This window comes from Monodelphis domestica, chromosome 1, assembly GCF_027887165.1.
Source record: "Monodelphis domestica isolate mMonDom1 chromosome 1, mMonDom1.pri, whole genome shotgun sequence".
Taxonomy (NCBI): domain Eukaryota; kingdom Metazoa; phylum Chordata; class Mammalia; order Didelphimorphia; family Didelphidae; genus Monodelphis; species Monodelphis domestica.
In genome coordinates this window covers 322,097,297-322,120,502 of record NC_077227.1, presented here as the reverse complement: position 1 = coordinate 322,120,502, position 23,206 = coordinate 322,097,297, and the positions used below count along the sequence as shown (strand labels likewise).

The 23,206-nt window shown below is 35.1% G+C and overlaps 1 protein-coding gene and 1 long non-coding RNA gene across 11 annotated transcripts in view; one reads left to right on the top strand and one right to left on the bottom strand.

The window, feature by feature from the left end:
* Positions 1-23,206, top strand: part of PPP2R5C (protein phosphatase 2 regulatory subunit B'gamma) — a 219,947-nt gene that overhangs the window by 83,929 nt on the left and 112,812 nt on the right. For 3 of the 10 annotated variants that reach the window (XM_056811261.1, XM_001367385.5, XM_056811262.1), the window contains exon 1: positions 14,878-15,074. The exons of 5 other annotated variants lie outside the window; for them this stretch is intronic. In XM_056811261.1, the coding sequence (XP_056667239.1) occupies positions 14,981-15,074 (94 nt within the window). In that variant the 5' untranslated portion in view covers positions 14,878-14,980. Of the gene's footprint in view, positions 1-14,860; positions 15,075-17,323; positions 17,475-23,206 lie in introns of those variants that run through there. 2 more of the 10 variants (XM_007473573.2, XM_007473572.3) reach the window with 2 other exon arrangements.
* LOC103101044 (uncharacterized) overlaps positions 1-23,206 on the bottom strand; it is a 64,383-nt gene that overhangs the window by 15,508 nt on the left and 25,669 nt on the right. Inside the window, exon 2 of the long non-coding RNA XR_008915086.1 lies at positions 9,628-9,677. This is a non-coding gene — a long non-coding RNA (uncharacterized LOC103101044). The remainder of the gene's footprint in view (positions 1-9,627; positions 9,678-23,206) is intronic.

Sequence of the window (23,206 nt, the reverse complement as noted above, 5' to 3'; positions counted from 1 at the left end):
TTAAGAGACAAGAGAGGAATGCACTGGGACAAGGGGGAGGGGAGAGGTAGAATGGGGCAAATTATTTCATATAAAAGAGGTTTGAAAGAGCTTTTATAGTGAGGGGGGAAAAGGGATGGGGTGGGCAATGCTCAAACTTAATCCCAATAGAATTGACTCGAAAGGTGAAAAACATACATCCTCATTTGGGTATAGAAATCTATTTTATCCTACAGGTATAAAGATTAAAATTAATGGTTGGATGATGATGATTATATGAAATTATGTGGTCACCAGTATTTATTATCTCTTGAGTCAGAAATTTATTTACAATATTTACAGAGAGTGTGATATGGAAATCACTTTAAAAAACTGATATATATTCATTTAAGATCGCCAAGGAATTCAGCTATGTAATTCTTAAATGAAAACTCAAGTCAGCGGTCAACCTTTTTATGGTGTTTTAAGTACAAACAGGAGGAAGAAAAGTATGAGAGAGAGAGAGAGAGAGAGAGAGAGAGAGAAAGAGAGAGAGAGAGAGAGAGAGAGAGAGAGAGAGAGAGAGAGAGAGAGAGAGAGAGAGAGAGAGAGAGAGAGAGAGAGGAGAGAAGGAAATAGGGCTTAAATACCCACTCTGCTTAGGCTGAGCCAAAGGCCCAAGGCCTTGGATAGCCGAGGCAAAGAAAAGAGATCAGTCCCTATCACTCACGTGACCAAAATGGAAAAACAGTCTGTGGGCTCCTCCACTCCAAGCACCAGGCTCCAACAACCTTTTTCCCTCCACACAGGAAATCCCCAGAACTCCTGAGCTGTCCTCTACCTCACTTCCTGTCTCTCACATGTGCCAATGGTGGATCTAGCTTGACCTAGGACCGCCCAGAGGTCTGTCCTTTTTTTGCACATGTCTGTTGAAGGCCATATTCTCAAATAATTAAATCTTGAGTTTTTGCTGCAGCCCTTCCTGATCTTTTTACCCTGAGTAGGGTGGAGATTGTAGTTTCCAAGACCTGATTCTGTTATTCCAAGTATCTCTATTGTTATTGATCAGGAAATAGCTAAATCCCATCTTCTAAAGAATGGTCTGAATAGGGTTGAGTAGTTTTGAAATTCACAAGAGGAAACAATGAAGAGAAATGTTAGCAGGGTTGAGAAGTTATCTGTCCTATCAACCTAAATGTTTTGCTCCAGGTCTGCTTAATCCAGGTAGAAATTAATTTGCTCTCCAACAGGAAGGCTGGTAGTGAGTAACCACTCAGTCTCCTCCAAGATGGAAGCTAGATAGGAAAGAGGTCAGCCTTTTACTCACTCAAGGAAGTAGTCCAGGAGTCAGAGTCCAAGTAGAAGCTGAGCTCCAAACCCATGATCCAAGCCATAGTCTCCAACAAAGCTCTCTGGAAGACTATCTAAGACTATCTCCAGAAGAAAATCTCTTCAGACTATCTTCTCAAAGACAATCAGCCCTGAAGGAGTTCAGAACTTGCTTTTTATGGTGACTTCTTGTCCCTTCCTCTCTTTACAGGGAACAATCACAGTTTCCAAATTGTCTAGAACTGCCCAGGGGGAACAGTGTCTATAAGATTGATTTATCACCTTCTGAAGGTTAAGTTCTCATCAAAAAAAATCACAGATTCCTGGCTGATTGAATTTCTAAGGGTGTGAATTCTCTAAGTACCTTGCTAGCTTCTCACCTAGTACTCAATAGGGTGTTTAATCTTTTGTTGATTTAATTTAAAAGTAGAAAAAGGGGGAGTTGATCCTTTCTTCAATCTAGTGAGATACTAAGTAGGGGTACTTAAGTTAGTGTTAACTCAGGATAGACAATAGAGCAAAGAATTCTCTTTCATATAGGGTGGTGTTGGGAGAGGAGGGGGACAAAAGAAAAGGGGGGACAGATTGGAGAAAGCAAAACACTTTTTAAAAATTTGATATTTCTTTCCCAATTGCATATAAAAACAAATTTTAATATGTTTTGTTAAAGATTTTGATTCCTGAATTCTTTCGCTCCCTCCTTCCCCTACACTGAGATGGTAAGCAATCAGATATAGATTCTACACATATAATCATATAAAACATTATTCCATATTAATCCTTTTGTGGAAAAAAAACTCACCCCCCCAAAAAAAAAGATGAAATAGAAAGTAAATACAGTAAAGCAAAATGCTTTTGAAGAGGAACAAGGTGAAAGGGGAGCAAAAAATTTATAAAGGGGGGCAGCTAATGGCTTAGTGGTTTGAGAGCCAATCCCAGAGGTAGAGGGTTCTAGGTTCAAATGTGACCTCAGACACTTCCTAGCTGTGTGACATCCAACAATAAGAGATAGAAAGAAAAGTTCCATTTAAAATAACTTTAGAAAGTAGACAGTACAAAATACTTAGGAGTCCATCTACCAAGGCAAACCCAGGAACTATATGAACAATGCAATTACAAAATAGTTTTCGCACAAAGAAAGTCATCTCTTGAGTTGGAAAAATATTAATTGTTTGTGGGTAGGCCAGACCAATATAATAAAATGGCAATTCTGCCTAAATTAATGTACGTGTTTAAATCTATACCAGCCAAATTATAAAAAATAATTTTTATGGAGCTAGAAAAAACTTTAACAAGGCTCATCTGGAAGAACAAAAAGTCAAGAACATCAAAGCTATGATGAAAAAAAAATATGAAGGAAAGTGGGCTAGCCATACCAGCTCTCACATTGTGTATATAAAGGGTAATCATCAGAATAAACTGGTATTGACTAAAAAATAGAATGATCAGTGGAATAGTTTAGATATATAATATACAATAGATAATGAACATAGTAATCAAGTTTTTGATAAACCTGAACATCCATCACAATTTAACAAAAACAGCTGGGAAAACTGGGAAGCAATTTGGAATAAACTAAGTATAGACAAAGGTCTCTCACTATATACCAAGATAAATCCAACAAGGGTTCATGATTTACACCAAAAGATGATGATACCATAAGCATATTAAGGGAGCACTGAATAGTTTACCTGTCACTCTATGAATAAGGCAAACTTTTATTATCAAATGAGATAAGAGAGCATTAGGGCATGTAAAATGGATAGTTTTGTTTATATTAAATTAAAAAGTTTTTACAAACAAAACCAGTACAGCCAAGATAAGAAGGAAAGCAGAAAATGAGGGAATTTTTTTTTCAGCAAGTTTTTCCAATAAAGGCTTCATTTCAGAGAAATGAGTAAATGTTATAAGATGATAAGTTATTAGTAGTAGTCTCTCAGTAACCAAGGATGATGATTGTCTTTGTGCATTTTTGTGCATAAAGACACTTGTGTGTGAAGATTTAAGTGAAAAAGTCGATGCACAGAGACAGTCCCACTCTCTCGGCGTTGGAAGCCTGGGTCCATTGGCACGAAAAGTCGTTATGCCTGGAGACTTCCTCGGCTGCATTGGATGGCCGTGTTGTCCTTTGTGCTCCAACACACCCTAAGCACTCCACAGTGCTTTGCTACATCGCCATCTCAGCCGTTGAGCCTTTTTGTTGGTTTCTTCCGCCTGTTCCTCCGAAACAGTCTTCACATGCTGGGTGAGCAAAGCCCTAGTTCACCAGGGGTCCACGACAACCCGATGGCTACCCTCACAAGGTTTAGCCAGCCTGTCGAATCCGTTGCCCGGGGTGTGGCCGCTGCCACATGCTAGCAGCTACTAGGAGCCACAAGTGAGAGCTGGGCGTCAGGTGAGGATCAGAGGCTGGAGAGCTGCCCTAGTAGGGCATGACAAGCCCTCCATACCAAAGATATTACTCCTTCCTGAGCACCCCATACACCCCATAAGTTATTACTTGATTTATAAAAAGTCAAAGAATATGCAGAGGCAAATTTCAGATGAGAAAATCAAAGCTATCTATAGTCATATAAAAGAATGCTCTAAAAAACTTTATTTAGAACAGGGGTCTCCAAACTTTTTACACAAGGGGTCAGTTCACTGTCCCTCAGACCATTGGAGGGCCAGACTATTAAAAAAACTATGAACAAATCTGTATACTGGTCTGGGATAGCAGAGGCTGTAGCACTGGCTGTGATGGGCCTGTCACACCTTCCACAGGCCCATCACTGCCACCACTATACAGGGCAGCAGTATACACAGTGCGGAATCCCCTCCCCCACATCACTGCTCACCATGCTGACGTCTTCCATTGTGCAGACACATAATTCTTTTTGAGGCACCTCGTTCTCATTCAGTTACTCTCAGAACAAGGCACCACACAAAGGATTATGTCACCGGAAGTAATACTGTAGGTGAGCGATGCCTCATTTTGCAGTGCTGCCACATACAGTGCTCCTCTCACTGACCACCAATGAAAGAGGTACCCCTTCTAGAAGTGCAGTAGGGTCTGGATAAATGGCCTTGGGGGGCCGCAGCTTGGGGACCCCTGATTTAGAGAAATGCAAATTAAAATAATTCTGTAGTACAACTTCATTCCTATCATTGAAATATGACAGAAAAAGGCAAATAACAAATATTGGAGGTGGGATGGGGAAATTGGGACACAAATGCAGTTATGGTAGAGTTGTGAATTGATTCAGCCATTCTGAAATTCAATTTAGAAGTACATCTAAAGGGCCATATCTCTTGGGGACAGCTGGGTAGCTCAGTGGATTAAGAGCCCGTCCTAGAGGCAAGAGGTCCTAGGTTCAAATCTGACCCTGGACAAGTCACTTGACCCCCCATTGCCTAGCTCTTACCACTCTTCTGCCTTGGAACCAATACACAATATTGATTCCAAGATGGAAGTTAAGGGTTTTTAAAAAATAAATAAATGAATGAATGAAATAAAATAAAGGGCTATATCTCCAACAGAGATTTTTTTTTAAAGGAAAAGGACCTATATATTCAAAAATACTTATAAGAGCTTTTGGTGACAAAGAATTGAAAATTGAATGATCTCCATTAATTGGAGAATGGCTAAACAAGTTTTTATATGGGATTGTGATGGAATACTATTGTTTTATAAGACATGATGAGCAGGATGCTTTAAAAAAAGCCTAGAAAAACTTTTATAAATTGACATAAAGTGAAAGGAGCAAAGCCAGGAAAACGTACACAGTAACAGCCAATATTGTACAATGATCCATTGTAAATGACTTATTCTCAGCAGCAAAATAATTGAATATAATTCCATAGGATTTCTGATGAAAAATGCTACCCACTCCCAGGGAGTAATGAAAGTCTAATGGAGGCTGAAAGCTGAATGAAGCATGCTTTTTTTTTACTTTTTTTCTTGTGGGGGTATGTGGCTGTTTTCTTTTACAACATAACTAACATAGAACTATGTTTTGTATGCCTGCACATGTATAATCGATATCAAATTGCTTGCCTTCTTGATAAGGGAGGTAAAAGAAGAAAGAGTTTGGGAATCAAAATTTTAACAAACAAATGTTAAAAATCACTTTTACATGTAATTAAAAATTAAATGTTCATATATAAAATGAAGGAAAAAAGAATGAAAATCAGTCAAGTTTGGAATATAAAGTAAATATGTAAAGACAGATAAATGATAACTTGAAAGGGAAATTGGAGCCAGAGTTTAGAGTTCTTTGAATACCAGAATATGAGATTTATATTTTCTTTGGTAGCCATGAGGAGCCTTTCCTATCAGATTATAAATTGTCTTAGGGAAGGCTATTGTTTTATAAATTATTTCAATTAAATTTTATTTTCAACTTAAATCTCCATTTACACAGAATACAAAAAAGGGGATTGTTTATGAGACTATGGATCACCATTTAATACCACTTTTATTTTTATTATTATTAAGTATATAATAAATTCTTGGGCAGTTAGGTAACACAGTAGATAAAGCACCGGATCTGAAGTTGGAAAGATCTGTGTTCAAATTTGACCTCAGATGCTTCCTAACTATGTGACCCTGGACAAGTCACTTAACCCCAGTTGCCTAGCGCTTGCTACTCTTCTATCTTAGAACTATTACTAAGAAAAGTAAGGATTTTTTAAAAGGTGTATAATAAATTCAGCATACATATTATATTAAAAATTCACCTGCTTGTCTATACTTCCTTCTCAACTTTATTCTCTTCTGTGCATTTTAAAATTATATTAGTGGGCTTTAGGGAAGAATGGGACATCACTATTGTTACCTTCCCTGCCTTCCTATTCCCCCTCACCCCCCCCACCCCCCAGTTAAAAACAGAGGTAAAAAGCAATTTCCCTAGTGGCCGCGTCTAAAAATGTATTCTTTTTTTCTGCATCTTGGGTCAATCACTTCTTTTAAGAGGCATATAACAAGCTTCATCACTGGTTTGTTGAGCACATCGCTTTTTTTAAGAGTTCTTTCAAAGTTGTCTTGAATTTTGAATATCCTCCAGTAGAGGGCATACTTTTTCTGCTCAATTCTCTCTGCATCAGTTCATATATTACCCAAGATTCTCTGAAAGTCTTTTTTTAGCATAATATTTAAATAAGATCATATATCATATTTTATTCATCCATTCCATAATTGATGAATAATTTGTGAGTTTCCAAGTAATTGATTTTCTTTTTATTTCTTTTTTCTTTTTCCGTTTAGTCTCTTCTCCACTTTTAGGTGGACTTTGTTTTGCTTTGGACTGTTCCCACCCTAACATGAACCTGACTTTATCACCCTTCTTTCCCATCCTTGCCTGTTTCCCTGTCAGTTATACATTTTCCTACATCAAACTTTTTTGTAGGGTATAAAGGAGATGTTGTTTACCTTCCTCTTTCCCTTTCAGATAAGAATGAGGTTCATATGCTACCTGCCTTCCCCATCCATCATCCATATTCTCATGCTTCTCATGAGAAACATATTTCTATTACAAGAAATAGCAAGTTGCACTTCTTTTTCTTCTTTCTGCACTAATCTATTCCTTTGACCAGTCCTTCCCTTTTTTAAGCCCTCCCAACAACCAGTCTCTCCCAAGGTTTCCTATTTTTTTTTATTTAACTTTTTTAAAACATTAAAATTCTGAAGGGGTACTAAATATTAGCACTTCATTTTCTTATAGCCCAAATAAATTTACCTTTTCAGGTTTATCTTGATTTTTGTTATTTTCATTTAACACTTTTTGGCTCTTATCTTTTCATCAAGAATACTTGAAAGTCCTCTTTCATAAAAGAGTCTTTTTCTTTCTTTCTTTTTATAGAATTATTCTCAGCTTTGCAAATTAAGCCCATATCTTTAGCCTTGTAAAATAATGTATTTTAAGGTCTCTCTCATTTTTAGATGTCACCAAGTCTTATGAGATCCTGACTGTGGTTCCTTGTACTTGAACATCTTTCTGACTGCTTGGAGTATTGTTTCTTTGATGTGGTAGCTCTGATTTAGGCTGTAGAATTACTTGGACTTTTATTTCTGGGTTTCTTTAAGGACATGATTGATACAGGCTTTTTTTTCCTTCACATTGCCCTCTGGTTCTAATAATTCTGCATAATTTTAATTTATGATGAATTAGAAGAGGTATCCCCTTTCAATTTCTTGAAACATATAATGTCTAGGACATTTTTTTAATCATGGTTTTCAGGGTTCAGTAATTTAAAAATTATCCCTCCATGACCTGTTTTCCAGATAAGTTGCTTTCTTTGTCTTATTTCTTATAAAAATAGAAATCTATCATATGCTTTTACCTTTTCAATATTTTTTTCATTCTAGATTTCTTGTTGTCTCGTTGAGTCATTGATTTCTATTTGGTCCATTTTAATTTTCAGGGAGTTTGGTACTTGAATAAGTTTACCACTTTCTGTTCTAAACTATTCTTCCAATTCTTTTCTCCAAAATTTTTATTTCATATTTTGTCTTTTTGCTTCATGCCTTCTAAATAAGTAGACTTTTCAGAAAATCTTGTTTTTTCATTTCTATTTATAATCCTTGAGGATTTTTGTGTTGGATTTTTGCATGTCTGGATCTACAGCTGAGTGTGCCATAGATGTCTTATATTCATTGTTTAATATCAAACTAAACTCATTAACTTACCACCCCCCAACCTCCTCCTAACTTTCCTATTACTGTTTAAGGTATACCACCATCCTCCCAGTAACCCAGGCTCAATACCCAAGTGTCATTCTTTACTCATTATTCCTTATATCCAGTCTATTGCCCAAACCTTCACAACATCTCTTGATTATGCTTCCTTTTCTCCTTTGACACTGCCTTGTGCAGGGTTTCATCACTTAACTCCTAGACCAGCATTGGTGAAGTATTGGCACACATGCTGAATCAGCACTGAGGGAGCTGCTCCATTCCCCCTCTTCCCAGTGCTGGAGGAATTTTTCTTTTTTTGCATGCCCCACCCCTTTGTCTATCTGCCCTTAGCAAGCACTTCCTTCCTCCTCTCTTTGGGATAAAGAGGGGGTGGGCAGGTGCTCACAGGCCGCTTGAATTTGCAGTTTGGGCACCTGAACTTGAATGCCTTTCGCCAGTGCTGTCCTAGACTATTTGAATAACCTGGTCAGGGAAAAAATCTTTATAATAAAAACCTCTGACAGAGGTCTAATTACTCAAATATATAAGGAGCTAAATCAATTGTACAAAAAAATCAAGCCGTTCTCCAATTGATAAATGGGCAAGGAACATGAATAGTAATTTTCAGATAAAGAAATCAAAACTATCAATAAGCACATGAAAAACTGTTCTAAATCTCTTATAATCAGAAAGATGCAAATCAAAACAATTCTGAGGTACCACCTCACACCTAGCAGATATGCTAACATGACAGCAAAGGAAAGTAATAAATGTTGGAGGGAATGTGGCAAAGTCAGGACACTAATGCATTGCTGATGGAGTTGTGAATTGATCCAACCATGCTGGAGGGCAATCTGGAACTATGACCAAAAGATGCTAAAAGACTGTCTGCCCTTTGATCCAGCCATAGCACTGCTGGGTTTGTACTCCAAAGAGATAATAAGGAAAAAGACTTGTACAAGAATATTCATAGCTGCACTCTTTGTGGTGGCAAAAAATTGGAAAATGAGGGGATGCCCTTTGATTGGGGAATGGCTGAACAAATTGTGGTATATGTTGGTGATGGAATACAATTGTGCTCAAAGGAATAATAAACTGGAGGAATTCCATGTGAACTTGAATGACCTCTAGGAATTGGTGCAGAACCAGGAGAACTTGATACACAGAGACTGATACATTGTGTTATAATCGAGTGTAATGGACTTCTCTACTAGCAGCAATGCAATGATACAGGACAATTCTGAGGGACTGTGGGAGTAGAAACACAGAAGAAAAACAACTGCTTGATCATATGGGTCAATGGGGATATGATTAGGATGATTAGGGACTCTAAACGATCACCCTAATACAAATATTAATAACATGGAAATAGGTCTTGATCAATGACATATGAAAAACCCAGTAGATTTGCACATTGGCTACAGGAGGGGGGTGGGAGGAGGGGAGAGAAAGAACATGAATCATGTAACCATGGGCAAATTTTCTTAATTTTGTTCCCCATTGGACTGTGATCTCCTTAAGACTCATTACTAAAACAATGCAATAAACAATATGATAAAGGACCTTAAGAGAAAGATTTCAAACTTAAATGAAAGCTAAATAAATGAATCTTAAAGAATTGTTGGGTCAAAGAACAAATCATAGAAACAATAAATAATTACATTAAAAACAATAAGACAGCTTACCAGAATTTTTGAGGTGACATTCCAAGTATTCCCCAGGCTCAGCACAGTGCCTAGCAAAGAAGGCCTTTAATAAGTCCTGGTTGAATGATCATGAACTCTATCAGTTCTTTGAGCTTCTCACATTTCTCTCAGTTATTCATATTTGTCATTTCTAACTACAAAATAATATTCCAATACATTCCTATGCCATAATGTTTTTAATTTATTTTTTGTTATTCTGAACTTGACAATGGCCAACAAATATGAAAGTTTTCATGAGCATCAGAGTATAGAACATTATATGAAACCATGAAGCATTATATATAGCATTCTTTTAAAGTTATAGAATAAATTCAGTACCTTTATTTCAAAAGCTTATCTTTTTTTTTTTAATGAGGGGAAATCATTTTAAGCTCCTCCCTTATGCCAGGCACAGTGCTATGCGTTAAAATTTTTATTTTATTTTATTTGTTTATTTATTTGTTCATTTTAAACTCTTTTACTTTCCATCTTAGAATCAATACTGTGTATTGGTTCCAAAACAGAAGAGCAACAGCTAGGAAGTATCTGAGGCCAGATTTGAAACAAGGACCTCCTGTCTCTAGGCTTGGCTCTTAATCCACTGAGCCACCCAGCTGTCCCCTGTGCTATGCACTTTAAAAAAAAAATCATCTTATTTGATCCTCACAACAACCCTGGGAAATAAATGCTAGTATTGTGCCCATTTTATTATTGCAGAAACTGAAGCAGAGGGAGGTAAAGTGACTTGCCCAATAGGGTCATATAGCTAATAAATGTCTGAGGCCTTATTTAAACTCCCAAGGCTTTGTGACTCGCTATCTAGTGCACCAAGCTCTATAGCTTGAATATATCATTGGTACTTTTAGTCTCTTTCCTTCCTATCATTTCCTAGTCAAAATTCCAGTTCTTTACTATGTGTAACAAAAAATATTGCTATAAATCTTTTGGCTTTTTTTGGCCCATTTACATTGTTTTCATTTTATGAATTGTTTCCTTGGTTCTGATTTCTTCAGCATCAATTTATATAAATATTTCCATGTTTCTCTGAATCCTTCACATTTATAATTTATTTTCTTAAAATAAATTTTTGTTCTTTGTACATCATGTACATTTCCCATTGCATTATTTCTTCCTTTCTCCCAGAGAACCATCCTTCACAAGAAAAATAGAAAAGGAGATAAAAACAGTTCAAAAAAACTAATCATCAACAAATCTAATTTTGTCTTTAGTGTCATGTATCTGTAGTTTCTATCTCTTCAAAGAAAGGAAGAAGTGGTCTTTTTATATTTCCTATTGAGTGCCAAATTCCATCATTATAATTGCAATCAATTCATATTAATCTTCCTAGGCTTCTCAGTATTCATAATATTCATTGTTTCTAATAGCATGAAAATATTCTACTATATCTACGTGTCATAATTTGTTTAGCCATGGCTCAATTGAGGGGCAACTGATTTGTGTCCAGTTCTTTGCTACTACAAAAAGTATTGCAAGAAATATTTTGTGTGTCTATGTAGGGTGTATATGGGGTCTCTTTTATCATTGACTCTCAGGATATATCTAAGCAATGGAATCTCTGAAACAAAGGGGGTGACCATTTTAGTCACTTTTTTCATTGACTTCAAATAGCTTTCCAGAAAGGTTAGACCAATTCACATTTCCATGAACTATGTATGTCTTAATGTGTCTTTTTTTTTTTTTGCAGTCCTTCCAACATTTTCTCTTCTCATCATTTTTACCAGTTTTCTTGGCATGAGATAAAACCTTATTGTTGTTGGAACATTGAGATTCTTCTTGATAGTTTGTAATCCTTTTTAGAACTGTTTATTAATATCCTTTGACCATGTATCTAGTCAGTGGCTCCCATTCTTTTAGATATGTGTTAATACTCCATGTATCCATCAGACCTTAACATAGATATTTTATGTAAAAGTTTTATTCCCCAGTTGATAGCTTCTCTTCTCATCTAAACTTGGTTGTTTTTGTCATACAGAAGCTTTTACATTTTCTGTAACTGAAATCATCTGTTTTAGGTTTTGTGATCTCCTTAATCTCAGCTTTGGTTAAGAATTCTTACCCTTGCCATAGTTGTGAAAAGTACATGATCTCATTCTTTTCTGATTTTTTTTTTCTTAAGGTATAACTTTATATTCAGGCCACATATCCATTTTGAGCTTGTTTTGGTGTATGGTGTAAGATTGAATACAAACCCCTTGGGAGTAGAAACTGTTCGTTTTTGTCTTTGTATCCCCAGTTCCAGACACACTTATAGATGGTTAATAAATACTAGTTGGTTGGTCAATTGATTGGATGGTTGATCATTTGATTGAAATGAGGTCTTAACCTAATCTTTGCCAAACTATTTCTAGATTTCTCAGTAGTTCTTATTTTTTTAAAAAGAGCCCTTCTCCCTAGTAATTTATTCATATCTTTATCAAACTCTAAAATGTTTTCCATTGATTTTTTTTCTTTGTTGTTCCACTAATCTACTTCTCTATTTTTAAACTAGTACCAAATAACTTTAATAACTGCTGCTTTCGAATATAGATTGTGATTTGGTAATGCTGTGTGCTTTTTCTTTATTTCTTTTGAGTTTTGAGACCATTTATTCTTCTGAATACATCATATTTTGCCTAGTTTTTCAATGTCTTCGATAATTTGTTTGGCATAGCATTAAATCTGAAAATTTAGGTAACTCATTTTGTTTTATATTGGAATGGCTTAACCATGGACAGCGAATACCTATCAAATTATTTCTATAAAGCATTTTTCATATACATTTCCATGTGTCTTGGTAGGTTCACTCTCAGATTTTTATGAATTCTGCAATTATTTTTTTCCTTCTGAGTTTTAGTTGTTACTCTATACATAAAACATTTATTAAATGATTTCTGTAGGCTTGTCCAAAATGCTGGTGATCTCTGTGTTTGTTTTATAGCATGCTTCCATACTACTTCTGTTGTCTCGGTTTCTTTGCTAATTCTTGAGGTATTTTTAAAAATTATGCCACAATAGAGATAACTTTGACCCCTTTACTGATGATTATACCTTTGATTTGGTTCTTATTTCTATAGCTAGTATTTTTATGATGTCAAATAATAATATGTAGAGAAAGAAGGTTCTTGCTTTATCCATGTCTATTAGGAAAGGCACTAATATTTATCCATTTCATTGTTCATTGTGGAAAATTGCTACTATATATTTTTGTTTGTTTTAATTAATTTTATTTCATCAATTTAGAACATTATTCCTTGGTTACAAGAATCATATTCTTTCCTTCCTTTTCCTTCCCCCTCCCTTCCTGTAGCCGATGTGCAATTCCACTGGGTATCACATGTGTCCTTGATCAGAACCTATTTCCATGTTGTTGGCGTTTGCACTAGGATGATCATTTAGAGTCTATATCCCCAATCATATCACATCGACCCATGTAATCAAGCAGTTGTTTTTCTTTGGTGTTTCTATTCCCACAGTGTTTCCTCTGAATGTGGATAGTATTGTTTCTCATAGATCACTCCAAGTTGTTCAGGATCACTGCATTTCCACTAATAGAGAAGTCCATTACATTCAGTTGTACCACAGTGTATCAGTCTCTGTGTATAATGTTCTCCTGGTTCTGCTCTTCTCACTCTGCTGCATCAGTTCCACATTTCCTACCTGTGTGATCCTGCGCAGGTCACATACACCCCATTGCCTAGGCTTTTCTGTCTTGGAACCAATTCACAGTATTTATTCTAATATGGAAAGTAAAGGTTTATTTAAGGAAGAAAAAGGAAAAGAAATACTATGTCTGGTCTTAAAAAAAAATGAGATGAGAGGAAATTGCACTCCTTAATCCACATCACCTCAATATATTTTAATGCTGGTATTTCTCACTTAGTATGATTTGTTTTATGTTCTACTTTTCCTACTTTAAAATATTTTGTTAAATTATGCAAAAGGGAAAATTGGTTTGAGGAGAACATTTTTCAAGTTTGTCTGTACTTTGTTCTTTTCACTCTTTTATTTATCTACTTGGTGGTTGTACATTTTGCTTTGCGGGAATAGTGTTTTCAACCTTGGTATAGTTTATACTATTTCTATCATTTTTATTATTCAGATCATAAGTTTTGACTTTTTTCCAGGGACTGAGAAATTAAATGATATTTTAATGCCTATTAACATTTTAAGACAACAGGTCCTTTTAACAGTTGGACGAATAGATTTAAAGAAGTAATTATTTGTCTCTTTAAATTTTTAAATTACAAAGACATAGAATTAATGTTATGCTGTGCTTTTATTTACCAAGATTGGCAAGCCATTTTAATTTTTTTTACATTTACGAATGCTGACAATTAAACAACATAGTAAAGTCTAAATAAAAACTAAAATTTAAGCATTTTACATTTTGAAGAAAATTGTGTATATTTTAACAAATAATATATTTGTTGTATTCCCTTCAGAATCTGTCCTTATATTTGGCATCTTTTAATAGTTGTCATTGTATTGATGTGATCTTGCCCTGTATTGCTTTGTAGAAATCTTTCCAAATTTTCATAAACCCTTTTGTCATTTTTATGAAATCATAATGCATCACTATGCATATAACACTTTTTTCTTTTTTAATATTCTTAGGTAATATTCCTAGCAATAGAATCACTGAATAAAATTTTATTGTTAACAACAAACTTCCTAACAACTGATTAGGAAACCTTATAACTTTATAAATATTTCGCTTTGGCAGATTTCTTAGAAAACCTTGGATCTTTAGAAATCCAATGATTTAAAAGAAAGGGAGCTTATTACCACTTGGTGGTGGTTAAAGTGCCCAAACTTCAGAGCTGGTATTTCATAGTTTTAATGGCAATTTAAGTCCAGTATGCAAAAGTAATAAGTACATTATTCACCCGAGACTCATTAGAAATAAATTGTGGCCAAGTATATGCCAGTAAAATAAGCTGGAATTATAAATATTAACAATCTAACATTTTAAGTAATTTTCTCAACCAATTTTCTTCTGATCATTTGTTTATGTTGTGAAGTTACATAATTAATCTTATCTGTTCAGGTCGTAGGAAGGATTTTTAGATAACAGGATCATTTGTTAAAAGTTACTGACCTATTGCAGGAAGTCAAAATGTGTACGAGTTTCTAATACACACTGACAAATAGAAAGCGCTTTCCATTTGCAATTTTTAGTGTCATTTTAAGTTGCTGCTTATAGCCAATCAGATTTCCCCATGCCTGCTGACATCACTAACTAGCCAGTTCCCTCCAGCTGCAGAGAGCTTCAGTTTGTCTTTTTTTTTTTAAACTAAAATGGAGGCTGCTTTCTTGCCTTAAGGAGTACATTGCCTTTCCTGCTGAAGCCTAGATGTTGACATGTAATAAAGCTAGCAGCAGGATGGTGGTGGATGCAGCTAATTCCAATGGGCCTTTCCAGCCCGTGGCCCTTTTACATATTAGAGGTAAGTTATTGTGTATGTTTTAGTGAATTGTAACCTTCTGTGGTCAGTTAATAAATGGCTATTGTGCTTCAGATAAGAAAAGCAGGAAGTCCTTTGTGGCAGAATCCATTTAATTTTGCTGCAAATTTAACCATATAAAATCGAGTGTGCAATGTTAGTTTGATATTTTAAGTCCTCCTTACAGATTTTAAGAATTCAGAGAGACATTGCATGCATAGTTAAAAGCTGGTTTTACTGCTCTCTGCTGTCTCTCCCATCCCCCTTTCAAGGCTGTGCTGATGTCAAAGGATGTGAAGTCACCAGCTCTGTAAGGTATTGGGTGGGGGGCAGGGCAGAGCTAAGTTATCAGTAAGCAGAGTTTAACGAGTAACCTTTATGTTGTTTATTACTGTAAAGGTTTCTTCAAGCATATATGTCCACGGGATTATTGCTGAATCGTGACCGAAAACTAGTCAGCATTTATTTTAAAATAACTTAATTCACAAAGGGTTGGTCCGTGCCTTTCAGCACCTTCTCTCTCTCCCACCAAATCTCTAACGATCCAAATCTATTTATGCTTTGAAATGCTGAAATGGTATTGTTTCTGAAATAATTGCCTATTTTTTCTAATGAAAGCACATCTTAACTTCCTTTGATATGTGAAGAGAAAACAGTATATTACACCCAGCAAATCTTGAATTGTGATTTGCCTTTAAATTTTGAAGCAGCAACAAGTTTTTAGGGTCCTTTAGACAACTACATTAGTTCACTCACCCTCTTTTGTGGTTCACTGGTTTTGTGTTCATTGCCTTCAGAAAATACAACTTTAGAAAGGGACATTAGGCATATAGAACATAAACCCTTCAAAGTGGTATATATGTTGTTTGGTTTGAGGTTTTTGTTTTGTTTTTTTAGCATTTTAAGTATTTTCTAAATGTGCGTTTTAATCTTTTGTTTGTTGAGGATGAATGAGAAATAGACAGTAGGCTTTATAAAAATTACTTTTGAAATTCATGGCGTCCTATATAGGCCAGCCGTGTCCTATATTAATAGAAAAGCTGTATCTCTCCAGGCTAAATCTCCTTCAAGGACCTGTGCTGAGATAGGGTGGGGGAAAGATTTCTAGGTGACTAATAGGCTGTATGACTAAAATGCCGGACAAGATTTTTCAGATTCTAGGGTGTATCCAAAGACTAAAACCATATAAATAAATACAATATCTCTTGAATAAAAATGAATGATGTTTTTATCTTAAAAAAAAGACACCCTCTCTATGGATAGGTGGGGTTAAGTAGAATTTCAAATGACCAGATTGTAAAATATGTTATGAAATTATTGTGTTTAATAGGGCCCCCAAGAATCTTTGGGTATTTTAGGTGTTCTGTTAGGATGAAAAAGAGTAAAATGTGATTTTTTTTTTTAGGATTTGTCAGTCCTTAGATAAATACTGGATCACTCGGTCTCTTTATATATACATGTAATATAATTGTATTTTTACATATTTCAGATACATATCTATTGCATGTAAAATGTGAACCAAACATATTGTGGGCTTATATATAGGTTTATTTAGTTTTATAAAAAATTACTATGTCCTGAAAAATATTTGAAAGATGAAATTTATGTTACTGATCATTGATATTATTTAACTGAGGTTATTATTTGGGAAACTTGAAAGATGACTTTCCTCATTAATAATTTTTTCTCTTAATTAGACTGGAAGACTAGCTAAGTAAATATAGTCAGAAAGGGTAACACTTTGAAAATCTAGCTCTGAATTATTTTCATTCAAACCATAAAATAATCCTTAGTCTCAGAAAAATAAGGAAAGAGTTATATAAAATCAAGAGATTTCTAGAATAGAATTTTCAGTAGATACCTAGTCTTAAATATTTGCATATAAAAATGAAAACTCTGGATATAGGACCACACCTTAAAATAAAAAATACAAAATTAGTCTATTGACAATTTTTTAAGAGTTTTACCTTAAGATTTTGACTATCCCTTCCTTCTGGATACATATCTCTTGTTTCTGACACTTCTTTTCTTGTTTCTTCTCCTACCTAGCTTACCTGTTATGTTAACACTTCCTTTTTCTAATCCATCATCATCTATCACCTAACCACATACATTTAGTTTTAGAACCATTTCACTTTTTTTTCTCTCCATTCTCTCTGATGATCTCATCAGCTCCCATGGATTAAATTATCTCTTATCAGGTTATCTCCTGAAGCTATGTGTCTAGTTCTAATCTCTCTCCCAAACTCCAGTCCCCCAAGGCCAACTACCTGCTGGACATCACTACATGGATGTTCTTTCAACATGTCTACAATGGAACTGATCATCTTTCCCTTTGAACCTGCCCCTCCTCTAAACTTCCCTAACATGATTGAGGGCACTACCATCTTCAAAGGCATACAGGTTAGTAAAGTAACCTCACAGTCATCCTTGACTCTTCCTTCTCTTCATGCCTTCCATATCCAGTCATTTACCAAATCTTACTGAGATAGCCTCTACAATGTCTTATAGCTATCCTTTTCTCTGTGGTTATACACTGCTACACTAGTTCTAGTCTTTATTACTATTTCTTAGACTATTATGATAGCCACCCTCCTAACTGATATCTCTACTTCCAATCTACCCTGCCCACAACTACCAAAATCATCTTCCTGGATAGAGTTCTTTCTGTGCCACTCTTCTGCTTAGAATCCTCAGTTTTTATTCTTGATTCTAGGATAAGATACAAACTCTTACCTTAGGCTGGCTTTTAGGCCTTGTACAATATGGCTATAATCTACCTTTCTAGACTTTCTTTTATATACTTTGTATTCCAGCTAAGCTGGACAAATAGCTATTCTCAGCATTCCATCTTCCACCTCTGTGTATTTCTGAGTTGTAACCCCCCCCCCCCCCAGCCTTGAGTGTTGTCCTTCCTTTGTTCACCTCAGCATCTTCTTCCTTCAAACTCACCTTGGATACTGTATCCACAGTGATGCTTCCCTGGTTGTACCCTCCCTTCAGTTGTTAATGCTTTCTTCAAATTACCATGAATTTACCTTATCATAGTGCCTGGCACACAGTAAGTAGACAATTAATGTTTATTCATTGATTATCATTACACATTTATATCCCTTACCCTTCCAAATTAGTCTTCTTGAGGGCAGGATCTATTTATTTTTTTGGTCCTTATATCCTTATACTTAGAGGGAGAAATTTAATAAATGTTGAATTAAATTGAAATGCAGGCATAAGTTCTCACAATTCCCTCCTAATATCGATCTGGTTTTCATGGTAGATGATGGATGACATTTTCAGGACAATTGATTTTAGATAACTATATATCATGATGAATGAACTAATGAAAAGGCATTTATTAAGCACTTGTTATATGTAAAGCACTGGGCCAAGCCCCAGGGATACAAATAGAAAAATCTAAAATCTGTGCTCTCAAGGAGCAGGTTCATCGGAGAAGGTAGGGCATATGGCAAGGCCTGAAAGCCCTAAAATTTCAGGGGTAGGGTGATGCAAGGCCCTGAGGAGCTCAGGTTTCTTAAGTGATTTAAGAAAATAGGTTAGGGGCACTGCAAAGCACAGAGCAAAACAGTCTGCCACTTCCATTTCATTCAAAATGAGAGTAACCAAACAACTCAGGCCAAGGTCATAAGGTACCCCCAAGAATAGTGTTTCTTGCCCAGCCATCCTGGATGATAGTTGATATACTGGTCCCCACAAAAAAGTTGAAGAAATAGAACTCAATTGGAAGAATTTTTTTTTTTAGTTTTTCAGTCAGATATCTAACTTATTTTAAGCCCTTTTGTCATCAGAACTACAAAATAAAGGAAATTAAATATGTAGTCTTTTGAAGCTTCATATTCCATATGAGAACTAGAAGCCTATGGTTTATGCCAGTGTTAAAGGAAAAGGTAGAGGATATCTGTCATTTCTATATCTCTGTAAGGTTTGTAGCAAACAGGGCAGCTATGTGGTTCAGTGGATAGAGAGCCAGGCCTAGAAATGAGGGGTCCTGGGTTCAAATATAATTTCAAATACTTCCTAGCTGTGTGACCCTGGGCAAGTCACTTAACTAATTGCCTAGCCTTTACTGCTTTTAGTATCAATTCTAAGACAGAAGGTAAGGGTTTAAAAAAAATTTTTTTTTCACCCTGAAAGGTACATTTTATGAGGTCTAGGAACAGAATTTGCTTTGTTCTTTGCTTCTCCTCAGCAACTTTAAGACCCTTTCTTCTATCACTATCCTTCTATCACCACCAACTTCATCATTCCTCCTTCAAAATTACTATAGCCAGACCAGATATTTTACTTGTTTTTTCTTTCATCTTTGAACCACTTGGTCACTCCTTCCTACCTCAATCTTCTCCATACCAACTTTTTTCCCCTCTGACTTCATAATTCCTTGGTCTGCTCAACTCTTTATCTCCTTTCTATATCAGTCTCATATAGTTTGAACTGTACCTTTTAACCCGACCCATCCTCATCCCCCAGCTCAGCTGAATTTGTCCCAGTTAGAGTTCTGGCTTGAACCATAGTACTCAATGATTAAAAAAAAATTAGGTATTTTACTAAATCCACAATATATCAATCATGTTCAAGATGATTAGATGGTACTATTTAAGCTTTTTGGTGAGCCTATACCTCTTACTTGGTGTATTCTCATCACCTCCTAAAAACAATCTAGTGTGTTTCTCCCTTCTCCCCCACCTCATTGAGACTCTGGTGTTCCTCTTCATGATAAAAGCTGATGCAGAAGAGAATTTTAACCAAATGAGAAAGAACTGTCTGAAGTGAGAAGTAAAAAGGAAGTGAGAAATTTTGATTCCTTCTTTCCAAGTTTTTGTTTTTGGCCTTACTAAACTAGGTTACTTCTTATCTTTATCTTATTGCCATCTCTTCACTCTGAAAACCAGAATTAGTAATAGCTTCTCTCTTCTGGGTGATGAATACTTGTCTCTGGAATTGGTTAAATTGTTGTAATTTTGAAATTAGACCTCGTGACAGTCTGATAAAAACCTATGGAATTCTTCTTAAGAGTAATGTTTTGTTGCTTACATTCATAGTTAAAGGAAATGCTAAATTTCAGTTATAAGTCAGTAAAAATGATAGTGTAATTTTTTCCCCAGTCAAGTTCATAGACCTCTTGAAATATATCTATGGAATCTAGCATAAGAACTCCTTATAAATCAAATTCTTCTCAGAATTCTCTCAATCTGATATAGTAGAAAGAACACTGGATTTGTAGGCAGGGAATAAGAATTTAGATCCTAGCTATGCTATTCATTAAATATGTAATCATGGACAAATATGTCCATAAAATGGGAGTAATACTTAAATGTGTGTTTTTTAAGGATAGAATTTTATAAATTCTGTAGCAATAAAACTGTAAATTATTCCTCACATATGGGATTATAATATCATAGATTTGGAGCCAGAAGTAAGCAGAGTCCAACCCTTGGATTTTACAGATGTAAAGCACTTGTCAAAGTCATATAAGTAGTAGGAAGCAGAGCTTAGGTTTTAGCCTAGGTTCTCTTGACTGAAGGCACATTATCTTCATGCAGAGGAAAACAAAATAGTATGGTAAAAATAGTTTCGTTTTGTTATTCTGGGAAAGGAAGAGATGCCAAAGGGCAGTGTATCAGACAGCACAAAAGGGAATTTTAAACTTGGCACTTTAAGGAATTCCCAAAGAACATGTTTGTGATTCTTATTTAGAATAATAACCTACAAGCATTAGAAAGGGGGAATAAAAGTTACTAAATCATGCACTTAGTACCTTTTCCTAAATTTAACATTTTCTATAAAGCATAGCATATTGGGATATAGGTTATATAGAATTCAATAATCATACTTAAAGCTTAGCTTATGTTGATTTTAAGTAATAAATATATACACATAATATATACACATAATGTGTACCATACATATTTGAGGAAAAATAGAACTTAAAGCATTTTAGATAAAATTGTTACAATAAATATTAGTATATTTTGGTAAGTCTTTGCTACCTGATCATGCAAATTTATCATTGTCTTTGTCATAACTCAGTGAAAAAGTTATATATGATACAATATCCCAGATTTCCATACTTGCTATTTAGATTTTAAATTTTCTTTGGTCAGGTTAAAAAGTGGCTACAAAGAATGTGCACTATATAAATATTAGTTGTCATTATTATTATGTGAAGATTTAGGGAACTTCAAAAGTATTTCAGGAAGTATTTCTCTAGAGTTGCCACTGTAGTGGAGGAGGTGGGTTGGACAGAGAGAGAGAGAGAGAGAGAGAGAGAGAGAGAGAGAGAGAGAGAGAGAGAGAGAGAGAACCCTTCATTCTTAACCTTGGAAAGACATACATTTCCTAAAGTTTATAGTTAAGAGGTTATAATAACTAAACATGATTTTTATTTTGAATACTTGGAAACAGTGCAGTGAAAAGTGTTCTGGAAATGGAGTCAGAGTTCAAATGGAGTAAAAAAACAGTCATGGGTTGAAATTCTAGCCCTGCTTCATACCGTCTGAGTAACATTGGACAAGCCACATAACCTCTCTAGGCCCCAATTTCTTCCCCTGCTTGGTATTCTTAAGTCTGTGAACTTGGATGAGAAAAAATATATATTTTTGTCTTCACTAACTTCTAAATGAAATTTATCATTTCGTTCAGTAATTTAAAAACAGATTCTAAGATTCTAAGAAGGATTCATAGGTTTTCCTAGATGGCAAAGTAGATCTATGACTCATAGAAGGTAAAGAATCCCTAGAGTAGGTAAACTTTCATTCTTTCCAACTCTAAATCTGTGATCCTGTGATATTTGTAAATCAAAAATTTTCTAATTCAGAAAAAAACCATGAAGAGAAGCTCATAGGTTCCTAGATTTAGAGTGAGAAGGGGACCTTGAAAGTTATTGAGGCCAAGAAATTGAAACTCTCAGAGAGCTTAAATTATTTGTAACACAGCTACTAAATATGCAAAACAGAATTTGAACCCAAGTCTTCCTAACTCCAAATCTTGCACTCTGTTCACTATACCATGTTGCCTTGTTAGACATTCCATATTGAAGAAAATCCTTACGTGGTTTTATAGCAATATCCTATACAAACAAAAACACTTGAAGGTCCTCAATAATTTTTAAGAGTGTAAAGAGATCCTGAGACTAGAAAGTTTGGAAACTACTATTCTAAGGTAAGACATTTTCCCCCTTTTACCTCTTTTCTTGATAATACCTGCCTTTTAGTTGAATCTTTTAGTCACGGCAAGGTTCAAGATAAAGTTTAAAATGACTTCCAGGTCACTTTCTCAGTTCATATGCTATCACCTAGTGTACTCCAATAAGGATGATTTTGATTTTTTCCTCAAAGTGACTTAAAGTGATCTAAGGATATATGGAACCTTATCTCCCATTGTTTTGCCTACTTGCATAACTTCTTGAACTTTTTGTAGCTTATCCTCACTAACTTGGCATTTAGTACTCGGAAGAGTTTAACATTTGCAACCCTGAAAATGCCTTTATATAGTGCTAAATTATGTACAAAACTTTTAAGAGAATCTTGGCACTAATATTTGGAGGAGCCAACTATTTGGCTTTAGTCTGTGGAATACTTGTTTATCCTTACTTTGTTTCTCTATTTCTTTAATTATATTCAGTCCTACCCTTACTTAATCTGTTACTGACACTGTTTTTAACAGTATTTGACCCCTAATGGGGTATTCATTTGCATACGTAGAATAATAATAGTTATCATTAATGTAATGCTCTACAATTTGCAAAACTACATATGTTATTTGTGAAGATGTCTTTAGAAGCAAAGTGTTTTAACTAGTTTCATAATAAACTTATCAAAGAATTGTTTATAGAAATAAGGATTTTATCTGTAATTAAAATTAAATAGGATAATTTTATACATGTCACTTTCTATAGTTATTTTTAAATGAAGATGTTTCAGGGCAGCGAGGTGGCTCAGTGGATAGAATTTCAGACCTGGAAACAGGAGGTCCTAGGTTCAAATGTGGCCTCAGATACTTCCTAGCTGTGTGAGCGTGGGCAAGTTACTTGACCAGTTAGTATCAATTCTAAAACAGAAGATAAGGGTTTAAAAAAATACAACTTTTCATGATTTTCATTGGTATTTAATGATTTCATT